Raw genomic sequence first — 22501 nt, 5'->3', positions numbered from 1 at the left:
ATCATAAAACAATATTGTCAACATATTATTTAGAAATTAATAGTCATGATTGGTTTTTGATATCTGCACTATAATTGAAAAATTGGAGGATTTTGTAAGATATTTACATAGGTGGCTTGCAGTAGGCTAAAATATAAGGGGTTCATGGGCATTTAATAACACAACTCAGTTTTGAATCTTTTAGAAAAAGACACTATTATTTTTTTTATGAGATGTTATAGGCTACTTTTCCATTGAATTTTCCATTGAATTAGAAAATAGGTCTAGGTCGATCAAATAACGATTAGGCTAAGTCATTTCTAGTTAAACAATCATTTAAACACGTGTCTTCAGATAGCTTTCGTGACGTCGTTCCCTTCCCTCCTCCTACTGCCCGTGTTTAGTTTGGTAGGCTAATTCGGTGTGAAGACAGCCGTCGTTTTTATTAAAATCCGCAGTTCTGGAAGTAAATTGTCAAGAAAGCATGAGAAATATGACAGTGTGTTGGTTTTGTTAATGCATTTTTTTGCACATCGCCTATATAATAGCCTATACCTTACTTTCGATTTCACTGGGATTTCGTGGAAACTGAAACCGCCAACGACAGCGCAATGGAAGGGTGAGTGGATTTACTTAACAAGACTGTCATGAGTTTGAATAACCGAAAAAGTGTAATTAATAAGTGTTGAAATTGAATGTTTAAAACGTTATCCACTTGTCAAAGTCGCTGTGTTAAAAATGGCTTTCGACTGAATGTCCTGAATGGTAGCTAGTTACGCCTGTCAATCTCTTTAAAAACATGACAACGCTAAATATCAATGCAATGTTATTTTTTGTGCGTGTTTTAGGTAGGCCCAATACGACCGTGTAGTTGACCAGTATCTCCATTTTCCAAAGTCAGAAGCGTTTAAAAACGCGAGACGCAACAGCGAAAAGAAAAAAGCAGGGTCTAGAAGTTGATGTGTTTTTAAAAGTTTTTAACATATTTTTTTTTCGACTCGACATAAGACAATATAGAAACAATTATAATCAGTTATACTGTCTTCACTGGACACGACAAATTCCCGAAAAAAAAAAAAAAAAAAAACTGTACGTAAACTGTTAAAAAAGATGAGCCACCATTTCTCAGATCCTCAGTTTCTCAGATTGATACCTCAAATATTCACAATCATATTTGAGACACCTTTAAAATAGTGTCTGTTGAGAGATTAGGCTAATAGAGAAGAAGCCTAAAGGGCCTCAAGGGTCCTCTTTTCATTTTTACAGTGTAGTTCATTGGGCCCCCAACTACTGGAGGAGGCCAAACACTCCCAAATGTGTGATGATGGAATAATGTTATTTAAAAATGTTAAAGCATAAAATGTTGACAGAATGTTTTCATGTTTTCAATAGATTTTACATGCCAGAAAAAATTCAAGAGGATCATTTCAACAAAATCAAGGATGTGTTTGCTTCTGAAAGCCCAGAGAAAATTCCCCATCAGCTTATTTCTCTTTTGGAGGTTTTTGACCATTTTAAGATAGATATCGCTGTGACTGGAGAGTCTGGTGCAGGAAAGTCTTCTCTTATCAATGTGTTCCTCGGACTTAATCCTGATGACACTGGGGCGGCTCCAACTGGAGCTGTAGAAACCACAAAGCAACCAACTATGTATCAGCATCCAAATCTCCCACACGTCAGACTGTGGGATCTTCCAGGGATGGGCACCCCTTCCTTTACATCCAAGAGTTATGTTAAGACAATGAATTTTGATCTATATGACATGTTTATGGTTGTGACATCAGAGAGAGTCAGAGAAAATAACATGCTTTTGATCGACGAAATTGGGCAACGAAAGAAGCCGTTTTATTTTATTAGAACAAAAGCTGATAATGATATGCGATCCCAAAGAAAGAAAAGCAAATTCTCTGAAAAACGTGCATTGGATCAAATAAGACGAGACTGTGAGAAGTATCTGAAGGAGAAGAAATTGGACGCCCACGTGTTCCTAGTTTCAGCCCATGAGACACAAAATTATGAGATGCAGAAGCTCATGGACACTTTTAAGAATGAGGTTTCTCAGCTTAGAGCAGAAGTATTTTCAAGTTTTCTGGACAAGATGTTGCACGGAAGTTGGATGAATGCAAGGTGAGTATGTACTGTAACTAAATGCTTGTTTAAAACAGTAATTTGTCTTGGTAATTCAAATAGTTTGGAAGAGAGTATAATTAATGTGATGTTCTTACAAATGTATACCAGTTTTTATACAAGTATCATTAATTAATTAATTATTAACTCATAAACCTCATTACATTTTCAGAAGTTTTATTGGCAAAATTGAACACAAGGAATTTGTTGTGGCATTGGAAATTCCAGTACTTAACATAAATATAAGATACAGAATATAAAAAACAAGTTTAGGGAGTTGCACCACATGACATTTTACAACCTGAACTAACCTTGCCTTGTCATAGAAAGTCACATTCAATTTATTTGATATTTTATTGACTTTACTCAGTAAGGGTCTCCTGGAGTCCTCTCTATGATATAATTTCCTGAACTGTTTAAGCATGGTTGGACCACATGATTTTTATTTGTCAGAAAATTGTCATTTTGTCATTTGTCATTTTTACTTAATGAAGTTTTATTTTTCAAGAATTTTAATGAGCCTTTTTTCTTCATTATTATGTCAGGACATTGGTATCAGCTTATACTTTTTACTTTATACCCAAAATCAAATATCACAATTGAGGGTCTGTTTACACAACACCGGAAACGGAAAACTTTTTATGCATTTTGGACGTTCAACAGCATTTTTGCAGCCTGAAAATGCAAGCTTTTGAAATCGTTTTTCAAAGTGGAAGTTTTTGAAAACGATACCGTTATCGTTTCAATGTAAAAAAAAAAACACGAATTTGTGAAAACGGTGATGTCATGCGCATGCATATTAGGTGTTAAGTCAATAGTCGTGTAATATTTATTTACAAAGTGACTGCAAACTACTGGCCTGGCATGAATAACACTGCTTAAACACCCTTATTTTAATTCAGAAATTAAGAACATCGCCATATATCAGGTTTATCAAAGTAATTAAATGTTTAGCATTTTTTATGTATTTCTGAATAAATGAATAGAGAGGACAATCAATGAATGTCACATCACCGCTGTCATTAATTTGATTGATATTTCTTTATGACTTTAGGCATGCTACACACCACATCGAACAGACTGGAAAACTTCAAGCTGACGACATCACAACATTGCATAATATGTACAAGCTCACAGGCTTTGGAGCCGCAAAAGTCAGTGTTGTACTTGAGGCTCTGAGTCACTTTCAGCTTGATGTTGCAGTTTTGGGTGAGACTGGGTCTGGAGCATCCACTCTAGTAAGTGCCTTAATTGGTCTTGAGAATGAGGTGAGCAATGCAGCAACAGCATGCATTTGCAACCCTGCAATGAGTCCTGGATACCCAGATGTCCGGTTCTGGGATGTATCTGGCATAGAGGCAAACATGGATTACTCAATGAATTGGACGAAACAAGTCCTGAATTGTTATGACTTCTATATCATCATTCTATCAGACTGTCAGAAAGCACGGCATATAAAACTAGCTAAAGCAGTTGAACAACTAAGAAAGCATTACCTCTTCGTCCAAACCAAAGCAGACTGTCATCTACAGACGCAAACAGATTTGTACTGTGATGAGACTGAGATACTTGATGGGCTACGGGCACAATATGCACAAGAGCTTCAGATGGCAAAAGTGTATGAACAACAGATTTTTCTCATCAACAGCCTAGACAGAAGTGCATTTGACTTTATAGGCTTGGAAAGTGCACTGTCCTGCGACCTCAACACTGTCAGGGCAAGTGCTTTTGCATATTATATAGAAAGAATAGTAAAGCAACATAAATAAAATAACACAGAAACATGAGATTTGATGCAGAAATAAACTGTTTAATTTACCATCAAATATTTCTGCTTACAACTGTTTTTGTTTATAATTGGTGTGCAATATAATATTTGAATGGAATAAGTGTAATATGCTGAAGAAGTGTTTTCCTGAGGTTTAATTCATGGGATAATTTCAGTTCATACAATGAGTAATCAGTTAAAATAATTATGAAATAGTCACATGTTGTCAAATACACTAATATTTTTATGTTTTCTATTAATTTATATGTTTAGTAAATTCATATGATGTTAAAAATCTAAATATTAACGCTGTTAAAATGGATCTGATTGGTCGGGCATCTTCTCATTATCAGGTAGTTCTTGCGATATGCTTCTTTCTCTGTAAAGCTATGATTGTGAAGCATTGTATTTTGAGTGTTTACTGATAAACATACTCCCTTTCAGGTATGTATAACACACAAATGAATAATATGCTTTCTATGAGTAGCCTGTGCGATGATTAAATGTAAATGTTATTGTGTTATTTTGTGACTTATTCAGTTTGTTTAAAAGGTAAATGTGTGATTATATTGTTATGTGGGTTTTAAATGAGATGCAAACTTGTGAATACGTGGAGTGTAATGTTTTAATGCAGGATATAAACTGTTCCCTCAAGACACATACTCTTGATTTGAGAAAATGTGTTTAAATAAGAGAGCGGATGCATTTGTTGTGTGTACTAATTTTTAATTTATTGTCACAATTCATTTTCAGTAAACCAACGATTGTGAAGCATCGCATTTTGAGTGTCTACTGATAAACACTCCCTTTCAGGGGTACTACATAAGCAATTAAAATATAAGCATGTATTAATATACTGTATTGTTGATTGTGTCTTTGAAACGTAAAGAAAATGCAAACTGATCTCAAAACTGTTGGTGATCAGAAGCATCCTGTCTGCTATATCTGATGGTAATGGTTTGCGCTTGGTGCACTGATCAACTACATTTTCTCTCAAGTCCTATGTTTTAAAAGTAATATTGTAATTTAAGTTGTTATGAATAAACAGAAATCGGTTGCACTTTATTTTGCAGTACATACACTTTCAATGTACTTCAGTGTACTTATCACAAAAGTACTGAGTAGTGCAAAGTAACCACATGGGTTAAGTTAAAGTTTAGGGGTAGGTTCAGGGTTAGTACATAATTAGTGTCATTACTACAATAAGTACAGCATGTGAAACAGGACTGTATAATAAAGTGCTACCCAGAAATGTAGGACATTTTGTAATGAAACCACATGTATGAGCTCTATTTAAATTGTCAGTATCAATATAGTAAGGCACTGGCGGAAGTGCGTCAGGCAGAAATGCCTTGCAGGTGGTCTCACCTGTGCTTACAACTAGCCATTCTGATTCAAAGGCACCACATTTTGCTTTTGATTGTTTTGTCCAAATTATTGCAAAAGAATAGAAGAGATAGGGACTGCTATGCAGACTGTTGAATCAAGGCAGAAATACCTTCATCCGGAATGCAGAATCCCTGACAACATTCAAAAGACAGCTGAAAACTCATCTCTTCCGTGAGCACTTAACCTCTTAAACATAAAAAAATTGGCTTATGCTATTCTAAGCAATGCCTGAACTTTGTATTTCAAGAACTTCTTGCATTGTTTTTGCCTCTTCACGATGATTTCTTTAATAAAATGTTCATGAAAAATGCACCACACTTCTCGTTATGCAAACCATAAAAACAGTTTGTAATGGGACTGGTTAATTATTCTATAACATAATGTTTAGATTTTTTAACAGACCTGAAAATCATAGAAATTATTTTAGTGAAACTGTATGCTAATCTAGACGCTAGTTATTTGTCCCTATAACTCAAGCATGAATCATGCAATTTACACTAGACTAACTTCTATGTGCTTCATGTTGTTATGGGTAACAGCACAAACAAATACTTCCTGACTCCTTGCTAGGTATCGATGATAAGAACTGGACTAATCTTTTACTGTGACACCCAATGCAACGGCTTAGTCACACCTTACTTTTCAATAGGCTTTATAAATTATAAATGTGTCACGTAGCTTATAAAACACTCAAAAATAAACCTGTGAACAAAGGGCATTTTTCTTTTTGTATTACAATTGCGTCATGCATTCACACACCAAACCAACACTTTTGAGAATTCAACAAATTAACTGACAACAATATCTTAAAATAAATGTAAGCAACATGTATATAGCACCATGGAACAAATTTATTAATTTCAGACAATCACAACACATTTATTAATATAAACCTAAAAATCTATTTATAATCTTTGGCCATTTTTAAAGTAAACCACACACATTTTGGATAATAAATGCAAAAAACCTCATAACTATAGCTCATCCTGAAAGTCAACACATGCCATATGCCTTTTATTATCATTTGTCATCAATAACTGTAATTTCATTAACAATATGGATAAAACAAATGAATAAATTAAAAAAATAACTATGGAATATACAGAAACAGTTTATTGTTAAGTAAAAGATACTGTAAAGAGATCCTAACCCTTGGCATAAAGCCCTTCTACATTGTAAAACAATTAAACATTCAGTGAAGTTAACAGTCCTCATGTACAAAATTGCACAATAAAAAGATTAGATAGCAAATTTCTTGCACCAACCACCAGATTCCCACATTTTTACACATTTGACCAATTATGTTGTTAAAATACATTTTATTCCATATTCCATTCCATTTAACATGCACCTTGATAAAACACGAAGAAAATTACTGGACAATATTCAGTATAACGTTCTCTTTCCAGCCATTTTACTTTTTGGGGGGATAACTCTCCTGTGCGAATTCCCCAAACCTATGGCTAATAAACTAAGTTTTGATGTTCTGATTTAACATAAACAGTTTTGGTAAACATCTCTTTGATTTTATTAATCCAAACCTGCTGCTCGGAGAACCTGTCTCATGTCATTGATCATGTCATTTAGAGCTACACTCAAGACAGTGTGTGTCGCTTTGAAGGCCTCCGTTGCATTCAGAAAACTGTTTACAAGAAATTTACTATCTAGCAAATCATCTAAGCTTTTCACTGGTTTTGTTGTCATAGATCCACGAGGCCTAGTCGCCAGTGTGTTCACCACTGCTATTGTTAAAGGAGACTTTATAGCTGACTGCAGCTGTGAGACAGGCTTGTCCATTCTCTCTGACAGTTTGATGAGTGATTTCTCATTCAAACCCAAATTGTAATGACAACTTACGAGAAAGGTTGTCAATACCGTCTTGTCGATGACCAGAGATAATACAGGGTTAGGGACAAAGGCAACCAAACCTGAGGCCAATGCTGGAAGCCAAATAAGGTTCTTCATATACTCTTTTTTCTTTTCTAGCATTGCCAGAGAGCACACAGGCACAGACTGAACCAGAGCAAACCTCTTGTGTTCTGAAAGGTCTAACTCTAGGGTATCTACCAGGTCTTGGAAGTCATACTTTTCCAAGTCATAAGAGGATATCAGAAACACCTTGGGGTTTCCAACTTCTTTCAAATTTCTTTTGCAGTCCTCTCTAATTGTGCAAAGTTCCTGCTGCTCATTGAAATTTCTTTTCTGCGCCACTGAGCGAATGTCGTTATCGATCTTGGTCCGGACAAAATAAAAACTTTTCTTCTTTTTTTGAATCTCCTTGGCCAGAAAGACATCATTTTCCTTGAACCTCTCTGAGGAAATGATGATAAATAAATCATATGTCTCAAATTTAACTTCTTTGAGGAATTTGTTAGCCTTGAATTTTGGCATACCAATCCCTGGCAGGTCCCACAGTTGGATGTTTGGTTTCGTGGGATGGGTGTACATGGTAATTTGCGTCGTGGTTTCAGTTATTCCAGTTGGTGCAGAATTATCGTCATCATCACCCAGACCCCGAAATGCATTAATGAATGCAGATTTTCCTGCTCCTGTTTCCCCAGTTACAGCAATATTCAGAGTCACACTGTCAATACTTTCCAGTTGTTCTTTAGCCTTTGCAACAGCTGCATTTGGGTCCTCTTCTCCCAGTCTCTGCAAAGCTCCAGATAAATCCATGTCAGAAGAAGAATTTTCTGTCTTTATGCCTGGTTAAATTCTTTACTGTAAAATACATAAACAAAATATTACAGAAGGGAAAATTATTCTATAATACCGGTAAATCATTGCATGGTTTAACTAAATCATAACTTCTTTTGGTGGGTCATGCATATTTCACATCTAACTTTTTCATCGCAATTGCAACTTAATTTTTCACAATGTAACTTTATATCTCCCAGTCCCAACTGAGATTGTATATTTATATCACAATGTTTTTAGTCCTATCATTTTTTTTTTTATAACTGGAAAATGTAGGAAACTTAGAAATATTATAACATTGGGTGTATAGTTAAAACCACACATGCAAATATTTCTCACAGAAAGGTATTGTTTTTATTGTATGAGATTTGATAGAACAAATACATTATATGTAAGACAGAAAATGTGCCCAGATTTCAGAGAAAATTAACACAAATTGTAAACTATTTAAAAACAGGCCTATTAAACATGAAATTGAATAAATTACTTTTTTTGAACAACGTTTCCCCTGAAAACAGTATTAATGATTAATGAAATCATCCATATGCTTAGTGAATAGACTGTAATCTCCTTTCTAATCAGCAAACAATCAAACATAATATGGCAATTAACTCCATAACTAAGGCAGAAAATGTTTACATGCCCTAAATTAAATTAACCAATAAAATCAATATAAACCATATACATTCTTAATGAAACACATGTTCAGGACATTTGCGAGTTACTGCATAGTGTGTCCAGCTCTGCCTCTTTTCTGATTTCTCGTGCAATATTTGCCAGTTCTTTTAATCCTTCTCTCAAAATGTAATAAGTAGTAGCGAATGATATTCCTGCAGCAGCAGCACTGCCCACAACTGGAAGGAGACTTGCAGCATATTCAATGGTAGCAAGTGCTGCAAGTGAAACAGAGACTTGAATCCTGGCCATTGTTTTTTCACGGATGGCAGTTGCTAACTTTGACTTGGCCAGATGTTCCACCAAGGGCTTGTTCAGTTTTTCCGAAAGCCTTGACAGTGATCCATCATCCAAACCAAATGCATAGTAGCACCTTGTGAGGAAAAGAAACACCATGCTTGCATCACATGCTACTGACAGACCAGGCACAGGGACCACTGCTATACCAGCAGAGGCAAGAGATGCAGCCCAGATCATGCCTTCGAAGAATTTGATCTTCTTCTCAAGTGATGCTGTGGAGCACACTGGCCAGGCTTGTAGAAGAGCAGATCTCTTGTGGTCTGGAAGCTCTTCTTCGAGAGTGTTTTGAAGTATTTCAAAATCATATTTCTCCAAGTCAAAAGACGATATCAAGAAAACTTTGGGGTCTCCCAATTCTTTCAAGTTTTTTTGACAGTCCTCTCTTATTATGGCAAGAACTTTCTGCTCATCAAATCCCTTTTTCTTTTTCTCTGCTCTGATGTCATTGTCAATCTTGGAACGAACAAAGTAAAAGTTTTTCTTCTTTTTTCGTATTTCTTTAGCCAGCATGATGTCATTCTGCATGAACCTTTCTGAGCTAAGGATAACGAAGAAATCATAGGTGTCAAGTTTGACATCTTTAAGGTATTTATCTGCTTTGAAGTTTGGTGTTCCTATTCCAGGCAGGTCCCAGATCTTCACATTTGGCATTGTAGGATGTTCATACATGGTGGCCTTCATTGTAGTTTCTGTAACTCCAGTAGGTGCTGCTCCATCATCATCTTCACTTACACCTCTAAGTGCATTTATAAAGGACGATTTCCCAGATCCTGTCTTTCCAGTCACGGCGATGTTAAGTGAGACATTTAACAACTGTTCAAATGTTTCTGTAGCTTTTGCTGTAGCCTTTTCCAGGGTGGACTCGCCTGATGCCTTTATTGCCTCGACAACAGCAGGGTCTTGAGTTTCCATGATTTAAACTGTAAAAGTTAAGTATAGAAGTATAGGCTATGCTTCAACATTTATTCTTGAAGCCTAAGTGCTAATAATTCCTGTTATTACAATAATCATCAAATAGTTTCAGTTATGTGATTCACACATAACCCAAAGTGCTTTGTTTAATAAATGTAGTCAACGCAGAGACCTTGTCCTGTTTACTGGCTAGATGGTGTTTTGCTGTTCCTAAATGGTTACGGTCTGCAATAATTCTGGTTGATCATGTTTATCAACTTACATTTGAGTAATAAAACAAAAATCTTTGAATAAAATTGATTTAGATGTAATTTATGTTCAGACATTTATGTGTGTGTGTGTGTGTGTGTGTGTGTGTGTGTGTCCCACAATGGTAAAAAAAAATAACCATGATAGCCTACATAAAATAGACATTATGGGAGCAGTCCAAATGGATAATTAGCTTCAGCAGCATAAATGTAATGTGTAAAGGTTATAGTGTAATTTTGGCAACTTATTAATGAGAGACATTATAAAGTAATTAAATAATTAAAGTGACAAAAAATATAGCCTACTTACTTTTACGTTTTTGGTTCCAGCAGTAGGACACACTGTGACTGTCTTAAGTTACAGGAGAGGCTTAAGGAATAAGATAAATATTTTTTTACAGACAGAAATACGGCGCTGTTACTGTCACAGTTTCATTTCCCAAGAAATGCTTATTCCTAAACACTACCGTATACGTCCTTGTAGGCGTGTCTGATTCCTAAACGTAACTGGGATCTGTGAGTGACAGGCCGAATGGCCAATTAAATCGCTGCACTGAGAAGCTCTGAGTCTGTTGCCATCCGCCATTCACATACGATTCTCTTTTCTTTTCTTTTCTTTTTTTTTTTGGCGCATGCAATTCGGATAATTCAGTTTCGTTCGCTCCGTCCCTGAAATCAGCCAGTAATAATTTAAAAAAATGACCAGACATGTCATTCTGAATTAAAATATTAGCTATAGCTTAGGCTATATAGGCTGCGGATACGTGTGTTTTGAGGAGTTTTAAGCCCACCGGCAACTTGCCGCAGTGTATAGTTGTCATTTTCCTTTTGTAAGTATTTTTCTAGATGTTATCCTTGTTATATGTCTCAATTACATGCAAGCAAACAACCAAATAATGGATTTCAAGAAAAAAAAAATAGGTATTCACTTGCTTCCTGTCACATGAGGCTGGTCAACTTCCCACCCCTACTTTCAGGAAGCATGGCGAAGGCAAACCCTCCCAACGAAAGGTCATTTTCATGTTACTAATAATAAGTATTTTTTATTGACACACACACACACACACACACACACACACACACACACACACATATATATATATAGGCTATATATATATATTTTTTTTTTTTTAAACAAATGTAATTTTAATCCATTTATTAATGTTTTTACTCCAAATTTGGACATTTTTACTCCATCAAATTTATAAAAAAAAAATTAAATTTTTTTTTTTTTAAATAGGTTTGAAATAAAAAAAGAAAAAAAAAGAAAGACAATTTAAAATTCACCTTATAAAATGCCCACATTTCCAAATTTCATTCATGGGGATAACATGGATAATTTGACATGATTTAGTGTAAGATTTTTTGCCCGTATTTTGGAAAATGCAGTTTTAAAAGTAAAAAAAATAATTAAAAAAATAAAATAAAAAAATCACTTTATCCAGTAGATGGCTGCAGAGCTCTAAACGTACTAACAGTTTAAAACTAAAAGACATCTTTTCACAAGTCCTTCCAGTTAGATTCATATCTACAAATTATGAAATCACAATTATAACAATAGAAGTTACTTTTTGTCAAAGTTTAGCAGTTTTTGTACTGAAAAAAAAATCATTTTTTCAATAATGTTATATTATGATTATAATCAAACCTGATCAGGATGTTACAAAGAGAAAAGTTGGAGTCTTTAGAGTTCATCATTTATTTCAAACATCCGTTTTCCATGATTCTATTGTTTCTGATTTTGAGGAGGAATTTTGTCCATTGACAAAATTAATTTGATTCTAATCATAATATAACATTATTGAAAAACAGATTTTTTCCAGTACAAAAAATGCCTAAACTTTGACAAAAAGTAACTTTTATTGTTATAATTGTGATTTCATAATATGTAGATATGAATACAACTGGAAAACCTTGTGAAAAGATGTGTTTCAGTTAGTCAAATAATAAATAGTGGAGCTCTGCAGCCATCTACTGGTTAAAGTGATAATTTGTTACTTTTAAAACGGCATTTTCCAAAAGATGGGCAAAAATCTTTCACTAAACCATGTCAAATTATCCATGTTATCCCCATGAATGAAAGTTAGAAATGTGCAACGCATTCTCATCCTAGGGTGCTTTTGACATTTCGTCTACACTCAACGCACATGGCACCTTTTAGCGTCAATATGAGACCATAGGGTATGAGACGCACAGAGCTTTGTTCGGTTATGGGTATAGGTTTAGGTCTGGGGTAGGATTAGGGTTAGACCGCTAGGAGGCGCCTTCTGGCCCATATCTATCTGCGTCTCATATTGACGCTAAAGGGTGCCATGTGTGTTGGATGTAGACGAAATGTTAGGGTGTCAAAATGTCAAAAGCGTCAGTATATGACGCCTTGGGATGGTCAAAAAGACCCTGAACAGCACACAGGGGTTAAAAAAAAATTAATTTGTTGTTTGTTGTGTTTTCATATTCAAGAGATTATAAGATAGATGCAGCTTTTTTGGGTTCGCATCAAATGTTCTTCGACTTTTATACATAATAAATTTGTTTATGAATAAAGATTGATCTGTTGAAAGCAGTTATTTTGAGATAGATGCCAAATGTTCTCCTCCTATTCATATTTGACACTGAGGGGATGCATACACAACATATTTGCCCACCGGCAACTATAGTTGCCGCACATTCAAATACGATTTTCAAGAAAAAAAACAAAAACCTGGGGAAAATAAATGCAGAACATGTTCACATAGGACACTATTAACACAACTATATGCATGAAACCATTCAGAAAAATTTGGGCACAAATGGGATAACACTATGCAGTTTGTGATATTAGCATACATGGGAGTTTTATATTGTTGATATATTGTTTTATATTTTATAAGCAGTGCGCTTCAAAGAATTGAGCTGTAGATATTTGGTTTTACAATTTCATCATTCATATCTTAAATCGTGATTGGGTTGTAAGGGCGCCCTAATTCGTCAATCATATCTGAAGAAATCACATAGTTTGTTGTGTTTTTATTATCATTTGAAATATATGTTCAATGCTTTTCTTTATATAAGTGTATCTGACTTAGATTAACCTTTTGTTCTTTATGTAAGTTGTGAGCAGAAGTCTAAAAGTTCCACTACACCACAGTGAAACAATTATGTTTTTGTCAAAGGTAGGCTACTTAAAGTCTGCAGAAAAGACATCTGGCTCGACAAAAGAGGAAGCAAAAGCAGTTTCTCGATGTTTTGACACTTATATATTATATATTTAAGTGAATTTTACTAGGAGTGATTTTAGCCTAGCCTACACTCTAAAAAATGCTGGGTTATGAAATGTTTTACCCATTATGGGTTATTTATATGGAAGTTGGGTTATTTTGTGCAACTCATGTGTTGAGTCAAAATCCATCAACCCAACATTATATCGTTTGACCCAGCACGTGGGTTGTTTGTGCTTCGAACGTCATCATATCGTCACCAGTGTCCACACACCGAGTACTCGTCACAGCAGAGAACCTGACTGATCATCCAGCGAGGCAAACAAATAATAAAAGGTATGTGTACACTACATGTCTAATTCACATTGTCTGTGTTGCGTTACCTATTGAATTACTATCTGTATATTGTCGGATGTCGAGGCTAGTTGGTTGGTTTGGCTAACAACGTAGCTAACGTTAGCCATTTAGCCGTTATCAGCACGGATAGCCTGCTTATTTGGTCTGAATTACATTTTTTGTAAGTCCTAAGGTTATACATTAAGCAAAAGTTTATTTTTATTCATGTGGAGATGTGGGACTTGAAAGTAAATCATTACAGGATTAGTGTAAGAATATAGTCTGTTGCGGTGAGAAACCGGGACAATTTTGAAAATTGAAAGGAGGACTCTGTGCGCCGCAGTGCGCGCCTGCGCCTCCTCAAATCTTCTGAGGATTTGGTGCGACGTGACGCGGTGTCTCCTGTTTCATCAATTTGTCCTGTTATTTTGCAGGTACTATTGTTACAACAACTTGATAATATGCACACGGGATCTGTAATGTAAATGTATATGTTCATACCGCAGATATTTCGGGTAACGTTAATGACGTTCGGGGTTGTGAATATGTTGAATATAGGTCTATGCAGACTGTCCGCCATTTTGTGAACGCTAACACACGAGGTGGTTGTGAAATGCGTTTAATTCGATTCAAATTGACTCCAGTTACAAGGTTATAGTGTTCATTATGAGTTTACTTGTATTTGTGTTTGGTTTGTATACAATTTATGTATAAAGATCGGATGCACTTATTTTGCAGAACTGTCTCTCTAACGTTAACGTTACTTGGCCTTCTGCGCGGGGCCTTTAACATTAAGAAATATGTATTTCTGTGCCCTATGCAGTGAGCAGCCACAAATATTATTGTGCAGTAAAAACATAGACAATTTACATGTAACTTTATGCAATTTGTCATATGAATTGTAGAGAGATAGGGAGGATTGTTTTCTCTATATTTTGTATAACTTGCATGAAATATTGCAAGGGCTCTCATACCAGGTAATTTATTAAACGGAATAATTATTTGATGAAGCAAAACAATCATATTTCAGTGACTGACAACTTTGTTCTTTTTTACAGAATGTACCATATCAGATAGTACCATATCAGACGAACGTGCGTCACAGCTTAAATAATGGTTGAGAAACAATTCTCAGCCCCTCAGCCAGATAGAGACCTACATGCAGAACACGCAGTCTACAGGGCCAAGTGGATTAGGGACAACAATTGACCCTTCGCAAAGACCCGCCCCCCTTAGTTACTGTCGCTATGTCCGACAAGCTACGCTGCTCTCACGCCACACCATGTTCTCACGCAGTGAAAAATACATCGCGGAGCAGAGAGGAGACTGACAACACGCTGACAGACAGGACAGACCAGGTTACTTTTCGGTAACTTTTGATATTAAACATATTAAACAAAGTCTCACCTTTCAAATTTGGTCATTTTTTAAAAGAAATTTAAACGATACATACCGTTTTGTGGCTCTTAAATGTGTCTGACAGATCGCTGTAGAGCATCAGTTAAAGCTGCTCGTGAACCGATCATCTCTTCCTTCTAGTTCATTTATAGCATCAAATAAACATGAATGAACATAAGAAGGAATGTTGTTTTAAACCGCGGAAAGGCGTCAGTACATTCCGTTTTTTAAATTCAAATCCTCCCATGTTAATCTGCTATCTCTCCTGACTGCTTTGTCGGACAAAATGGCGTTTGGCGGATTATGATTGGTTAGATCGCCTGTCAATCAAGCTCCCTGCGAAGGGTGAATTGGACCATCGATCAGATCCTCGAAGAGTTCCCTCGCCTGATGACCAAAGGCATGGTAGGTATAGGGAAATATGATCTTGAATATGAGGATGCATTGTTTAAAACATTTCATTAGTGTGCTACATTGAATTGGTTTTAAAAATGTGTTTTCCATTTTATAGATTGCACAGAACTTTCTTGTCCTGCATTGGGATGCTGCATCAAAGTTGTTTGAAACATGGCTACCCATCTATGCTGATTTTCTGGAAGATCCTGTACCTGGCAAGACAGGAGCGGAAGCTGACATTGCCCCTGGATGGATTAACACCAGGTAATATATTCTTGTCAGCAGATCTTGTAAATGCAGGGTTTTTAGGGGTCTTAAGTGGGTGGGCAGCAGTAGCAGTGGGGGGGTTTAGCGTTCCTCTTTCCAACATTTTTGAAGTTTTTTGACCAAAAACTTTTCACATCATTTTGGCCAGAATAGTGACTTAGTGAATAGAGAATAGTGAGTGATATCATCATAGGAATAGTTAAATAAATCCGTCACCCTCTTTATGCTAATTGGGTACGAAAAAGGCCAAGTTTTCACAGCAGTACCGGTGTAACTAATAACATTAACCAGTCCCTCCAGAAAAACGAGTTTTTTTGTGATTGTTGTGGGCAAAAATCCTTGATTATGTGGCACGTTTTCTTAAAAAATGCGATGGAGTATGCAGGATATTTATGCGACAATATTGCGGGGATTGTGAAATCATAGGTATGCCATTCCACATTGTATTGACGCCTATGTCTTACAGATGGTGTTGGGGAACTCGCCCTGAGGCAGCTGCCAGCCTTGCTTCCACCTACAACTTGGAGAGTTGGCCATGGCCGCGGTGCAAAAGTGGTTTGCCACACCATTCAGGAATGCAGCTTGGCCTTCATCGACCATAAGCCTGTAAGTCCTCAAGCACATCTAAAGGGGAAACTTTATTCATTTTGTCAACATATCTGAGCTCAAGACTGTGCACGCACACATGCATATCCAGGTTTTTTTTACTATACTTTTGGGGACAGGCATCAAATATAGCCTGACAGTATTCGGAAAATAGCTGTTCTATAAGCTTAAGTTGGTCACTATGAAAGCATCCTGGGCTTCTGGAACACCTCAGCAGTGCCACAGGCTGGTTACCTCTGTACCACACCGCACTGATGCAGTAATCTGTTCTAAAACAGGCACCAACAAAGTATTGAGTGCAGAAATTAACATATTTATCAGAAAGTTGACACTTTTGTATTTTAACCCATTTGGACCTGACTCTATGAGGTTGACTCTAAAGAAGTCTTCTAAATCTACAAAGCATTTGCAGCCCATCTATCTGACCACCTAACCCCGCTGCCCATCGGCCAGATAGGTGGGCCGCACGCATTTTCTGAGCATGTTTATTGTAATGATATATCATCAATCAATTTATGGCTTTTTAGGTCAATTGAGGTCTGAATCTTTTTTTTTTTTAATTGTTTTCTGTAATGTGAGCTATATGCTCTAAGACTTAATCAAAAAATATTTTGTTATGTGCAATGAGATGTAGACTATTACAGTTCAACTTTTTGAATTATAAATGCACCGAATCTTTTCCAAATTGTAAAGCTAACTAGACTTTATCATAAAACAATTTCTCTAGTGAGGACCAGGAAAATGGTCCTCACAATGTCTATATTTTAATTATACTATAGTAGTCGGTAGACATTTGGTCCTTACTCACTTGCACTCTCTAACTCTCGCTCTCGTGTATTTTCTTTTTTAGCCTGGAATAAACATGGTGGAGAACATAGGCCTACATAGATTCAGTGTGCAGGTGTTACAAATGCTATTCAGTCTCTCCATATTTCAGTGTCAGACAGGGAGAATTAAACAATTTGCAATGCCACAAACATTTATTAAACATGCAATTTATAACTTGTTGCAACCGTCCCCAACCCTATCAGCCGGGTTGCCAACCGTTCCGTATAATACGGAATCGTTCCGTATTTGACACATAAAAGTCTTGTTCCGTATTGAACTGATACGGAACGCACTTTGTTCCGTATTTTTGAGAATAAATTCAGTGCAAATCCATGATGACAGACACATTATAGCTTCTAATATAGCCTATGTCAGACAGACTATATGAACGAAGACATTTGTATGCTAAGAAAAAAAAACCCTACGGTGCGGTAACATACTAATTTCTCCCCCTGTTTGTCTATGATCAGCGTAGCGTTTTTAACATCTTGGAACATCATCAGAGAATCCCCTTTAGCAACGATGACGACAAGTGACAACAGCGGGAAATGTAAAAATGATAGCCTTTATTTCACATCTATGTGGTTCAGTCTTGTATATTGATTAGGCCTACTTTGCTATTCTATAAATATATAGGCCTAATAAGTTGTATTATAATATGCTATAATGTATGAAATATATTTATATAAATGTATCAATTAGTTTCCACAATATTCACCAGAAGTCATCATTTCAGGGGTTATTTTTCAAAATTTTCTTCCGTGGGGGCCAGGCACGGCGTTAGTTTTCGGCGCACCCAAAACTAAAAAAAAATAAAAATAAAATCTTAATATATTCTAATTTTGTCAAGAATTATAAAAAATCGTCAATAAGCTCATAATTTGTATTAAAGGAGAACTCGGTAACTCTAGCGAACTCTAGTCACTTCTTCGCTGATTTTCCCTTTTGTTGTAACATGTTTTCCCCACGAGCTCCCCCTACAGCTGTGGGAGGGTGTATATTTCACAACACGGTCGTAAAAAACTCACTTGCGGCGGCCTCCTCCCCCTCTCTACCGCTGCTCATGTGCGTTTGTTTTGATCGGAGCAAGCCAACTGTATCGTGTGGAGCTATGTCTACCGAGGTGGGTAATCTGGTAATACATCATACATGCGTGTTTGTTTATGTCGAATTGCCGTAAAGCAATTCGTGTTTCGCGCTCGTTCTCATTCTCGTTCTCGCTTCTCACGAGACTTCCAATTTCTATCTTGCCGGGACGGTAGTCCCCAAGTTGCAAGGTTGGTTTTCCGCCTGGGAACGCTGGGGGGAGCGGGGAAAGTCACCAATATCACCAGAACAGGTTGTTTAACCATCCAAATGATTTCTAGACAGTTTTATTACGTTAAAAAAGTTACCAAGTTCTCCTTTAAAATAGTCTAAATGTTTAGTTTTAAAAAAAGCTGGCTATGTCTATTTTGATGTTTCTGCGCAAGTTCAGCAGACAGTGGTTCGGGTTCGATCAGAGCTCGTGAGCGGAGAGCGCATTTCTGAATATTCCGCTCCTCTCACTCATTCCGCAGGGTCGCTCGCTCAACCCAGAATGGCCTGCTGGATCGAAAATATGTGGAGGGCTGCCTCCGACTATTTTTTTTTCCCTAGTCGACTAGTAGTTGTTAATTTAAGCCATTTGTGGACAAATCGCCCCTTTATATTAATTTAATTACTTAAATAGGCTGGTACAGGATAATAAGCGTTATGACCGCACGCATAAAGCTTGCCACAAAGAACCGGTTAAAGTAATGGTTATGAATGTGTCTAAATTAGCAAGGAGACATTTATTTGTTTAGTAATAAACTGGTGTTTTCTGTGTCGCTGCAGAGAGAAATGCACATTTCATATGGATAATCAGAGAGTAGCCTAGGCTATTTATTTTGGTTTGAATATTTTCGTTTAAAAGTAGACATTTCAAGCTTTCTGTAATAGATAGCCTATATTTCTCAAATCTGTGAGGCACAAGCTGAGTTTCGGCACCCTCCAGTTCACGTGCAATGCAAGTTGTGCTGCTTGGCGCCTTATTACATTGCCTGCTATATATTTGCTTCTTATTTAATAAATACGGGCAATTTGTTGATAAAACATTGATCAAAATTAAGATACAATTTATACAAAACGAAAATCTTTTAAAAAGAGTTTTCTACAAAACAAAACTTAATGAAGTCGTCAAAATCATGTTTTACCAAAAACAGCGCCGTTGCTAGGAGGGCGCCAGCGCCTCTGTCTTTCAGCGCCTCTGCCTCGCGAGTGGATGATAGCCCTGAAGACGCCTAGCAATGGTATACCTTTAGTGGTAGTATACCTTCAGTTAAGTTATACCTACCTTAAGAGTCTTCGTAGTGCGCTAAGAGACAACGTTATCGGAAACGCAGCCCAGGTATGATGCGTAATGGAGATTCCAAAGCGCTCTTCTTTGGTCAGAACCATGCAATGTAAAAAATTTGCTGTAGTTTTGCAGCTGTTTGCCAGTAACTTACTGTAGATTTAAATCGATGTTATTTACTGGCAACAGTTTGCTCAAAGTTAGTCTTTGTCTTTACAGAATAAAACTATAAAATAACAACCTAATGCAAAGCATTCTGGGAACCAGAAATCTTCATCAACCTTTTTCTGTTTTTTTCCTTCAGATTTTGGTTCCCAGAATGCTTTGCATGAGGCTGTTATTTTAGTTTTATTCTGTAAAGATAAAGACTTGTTAATGTTTAATGTTCATTTAACTAACTGTTGCCAGTAAATAACATCAATTTAAATCTACAGTAAGTTACTGGCAAGTAGCTGCCAATAATACTGTCATTTCTACAGATTGTTTTAACAGTGTGGAGAGCGATCGTGGATATAGGTCGTCCTATGCACCGAAACTTTTAACAATGCAACAAAAATTTTAAAGAGCATCAAGCTATTAAAATCTATATTATGTATACGCACAGATAATATAACAGTAGGCTTTATTAGTCAATATTTTTTTTTATTAGGTTAAACAGTGATTGGATAACGTTTTTAATTTAACGTTTTTAATTTAAGGCCCACCCACTATTGGTCTGGCTAGGGTGACCACCCGTCCCGCGTAGCGCGTGCGCGCACAGCGTTTGAAGCCCAATTCATGCGTCCCGCAAATTGAGACCGTGTCACGCATAATCCATGCTTGCTCAAAAAAAAAAGTTGGTCGCTCTATATCCTCGAGCCCCAGGCAGCCAAACGAACATTACTTGACAGTTCAGCACGCTATTGTTGCCACACCCACCCCTCAGTTGAACTGCTGACTGTTGTCAACTTTTTCGTTGTTGTCATGACAGCGCACGCACGCGCATACCAGACACACTGGGAAGGAACTTTTAGATGCGCGCTTTCCAATTCGAAAAATGGAGAAAGAGACTGTCTGAGAGGCACCGCCATCATCAATTAAAAAGAGAAGGTGTGGGTTCAAGAAAGACTGGGAAAATGAATATTTGTGGCTGAAAGGTGTTGAGGGGGATACCGAGAGGACTTTTTGTGACCTTTGCAAAACGTCCTTCTCAATCGGACATGGAGGGGAATACGATGTCAATCGTATTTTTATTTTTTTTTAAATACTTTTTTTTTAACTGTTCCTGTGGTGTTGAACAACTACAATTCCTGTTAATCCTATAATTTTATATTATAATTTATTTAAAGTGAATAAATTGTAATGAAAAATAAATTAAATTAAATAGTAGCCTAAATCGTAAGTGGACGTGCATCTGTCAATTCATTGAATGTTCAAAATATTATGAATCTTTATTTAGAAAAAAATACACATTGGTTGGCCTATTCATGAGCATACATCAGCAATTATACATGTTTAGGGGAATAGGGCATTATTAATATACCATGATGATGTAAGGTGGTATGTGCTAGAAATGGGTAAACCACTATCCACAGTGAGTCTGCCCATGGGGTGGGGGCACCGCCGCGCCAGGCAGTGTCCCACATTGTCCCTCAGAAACATACCCCTTGTCCCCCCTTGGGCTTATTAGCAGGTGGTCACCCTAGGTCTGGCCCATCCAAAACTGGAATCCTGGCGCCGTGCCAGGTGGTGGTGGTTCACCCAACCCCACCCCCGCTCACTGTTCCGTATTTCTATTTCTGAAAGTTGGCAACCCTAGCCATGACAGATCATCATATGCCTGCTAGACACACTGACTTTGACACATGCTAACCATGTCACTTAGAAGTCAACAAAACAACAATTCAAACTAAGTAAGTTTTAACTAAGTTGTGATTAATTCATACAAAATGTGAAAAAAATTACTTTCATACCTCTAAAACAAGTTTTGTTCAATAAATGCAGCAGCAGATGTTGAATATGTCTTCTTGGTGGGGGGAGGGTCTAACTGTGCATGTGCAGTATGAGTGTCATCACTCTAGCTTGTTTCTGATTGGAGAAAAATTACATGTTGCAACCATCGCCTGTTGCAACTGTCCCGGTCTCCCCTAAATGAAAGAACACAAACGCAGCTCCACGACCAATGCAATCTACCAATAACAGCGCAAATTAGCGTTTGGTTTAAGTGCTTTTTGAGCGGTAAATAATGGTAAATTGAAATACCAGTAAATTGACTGGGCCAAACCACCTTGCATGGTTCCGTTAAATACTCTCCTCCAATACATTTTGCTTCTGAAAGGGAAACTCCTGCAAATGCATAATATGCAATCCTGACAGGAGTTTTTTAACCCAAAGGAGGGTTTGTGCTGACACATGCTTTTATTAAAGCTTTTATCACTTTTTTAACTTTTATCACTTTTTTAACACATGCTTTTATCACTTTTTTAACTTTAGTTCGTGTGTAATGTTGCTGTTTGAGCATAAACAACATCTGCAAAGTTACAAAGCTCAAAGTTCATAGCAAAGGAAGATATTTGCTTTTACAGAAATGGCTTTTTAAGGACTAAACAAATAGCTGGTAGGGGCTACACGACATTCCTCTTGGGTTAGTGACATCACCAACCTTAAAATTTACATAAACCCCGCCCCTGGGATCGCGATTTATAGATTACCAAGACAGAATATGCCAATCACTGATTAGAAGATAACTACACATAAGCTAAATTCATCAACTAACCAGTCAGAAATGTCCTGTTGCTTTCAACATGTTGTCACTTCTTCTTGAGTCTCTCCATCATTGTCTCCGGTTTGAACATAAAAAGGTAAAAGGACACAAGTTGTTGAAGCTCCACCCACTGTGCCGGAGCAGCAGCTCATTTGCATTTAAAGGGTCAGACACAAAAACTGTGTGTTTTTGCTCACCCTCAAAAAGTGACAATTTTAACATGCTATATAAAAATATCTGTGGGGTATTTTGAGCTAAAACTTCACATACACACTCTGG

General features: G+C 36.8%; 4 protein-coding genes across 4 annotated transcripts; 2 read left to right on the top strand and 2 right to left on the bottom strand.

Annotated features, from left to right (window-relative positions):
- The first annotated feature begins 331 nt into the window (after positions 1-331).
- Positions 332-4728, top strand: irgq1 (immunity-related GTPase family, q1). Its single transcript, XM_084089730.1, has 3 exons — positions 332-598; positions 1372-2106; positions 3161-4728. The coding sequence occupies exons 1-3, from the start codon at positions 591-593 to the stop codon at positions 3873-3875; spliced, it is 1458 nt and encodes a 485-aa protein (XP_083945856.1). The 5' UTR covers positions 332-590; the 3' UTR covers positions 3876-4728.
- A 1366-nt stretch (positions 4729-6094) lies between these two features.
- LOC311067706 (interferon-gamma-inducible GTPase 10-like) lies at positions 6095-21500 on the bottom strand. The gene is made up of 2 exons (XM_084089734.1): positions 21432-21500; positions 6095-7984 (listed from the first exon to the last, which is right to left on the bottom strand). Exon 2 carries the CDS (start codon positions 7937-7939, stop codon positions 6794-6796), a length of 1146 nt encoding a protein of 381 aa, XP_083945860.1. The 5' UTR covers positions 7940-7984; positions 21432-21500; the 3' UTR covers positions 6095-6793.
- LOC311067705 (interferon-inducible GTPase 5-like) lies at positions 8294-11064 on the bottom strand. The gene is made up of 2 exons (XM_084089733.1): positions 10406-11064; positions 8294-9855 (listed from the first exon to the last, which is right to left on the bottom strand). Exon 2 carries the CDS (start codon positions 9845-9847, stop codon positions 8666-8668), a length of 1182 nt encoding a protein of 393 aa, XP_083945859.1. The 5' UTR covers positions 9848-9855; positions 10406-11064; the 3' UTR covers positions 8294-8665.
- On the top strand, positions 13521-17659 carry LOC311067876 (uncharacterized protein; the record flags this gene model as incomplete). The annotated part of the gene is made up of 6 exons (XM_084090023.1): positions 13521-13628; positions 15342-15431; positions 15538-15686; positions 16156-16295; positions 17146-17196; positions 17594-17659. Exons 3-6 carry the CDS (start codon positions 15569-15571, stop codon positions 17657-17659), a joined length of 375 nt encoding a protein of 124 aa, XP_083946149.1. The 5' UTR covers positions 13521-13628; positions 15342-15431; positions 15538-15568.
- Positions 21501-22501: the final 1001 nt, after the last annotated feature.

The sequence above is a fragment of the Abramis brama genome (assembly GCF_963993115.1).
Source record: "Abramis brama genome assembly, chromosome: 17".
Lineage (NCBI taxonomy): Eukaryota > Metazoa > Chordata > Actinopteri > Cypriniformes > Leuciscidae > Abramis > Abramis brama.
The sequence above is the reverse complement of the archived record's forward strand: the minus strand, read 5'-3'. Positions and strand labels throughout refer to the sequence as shown.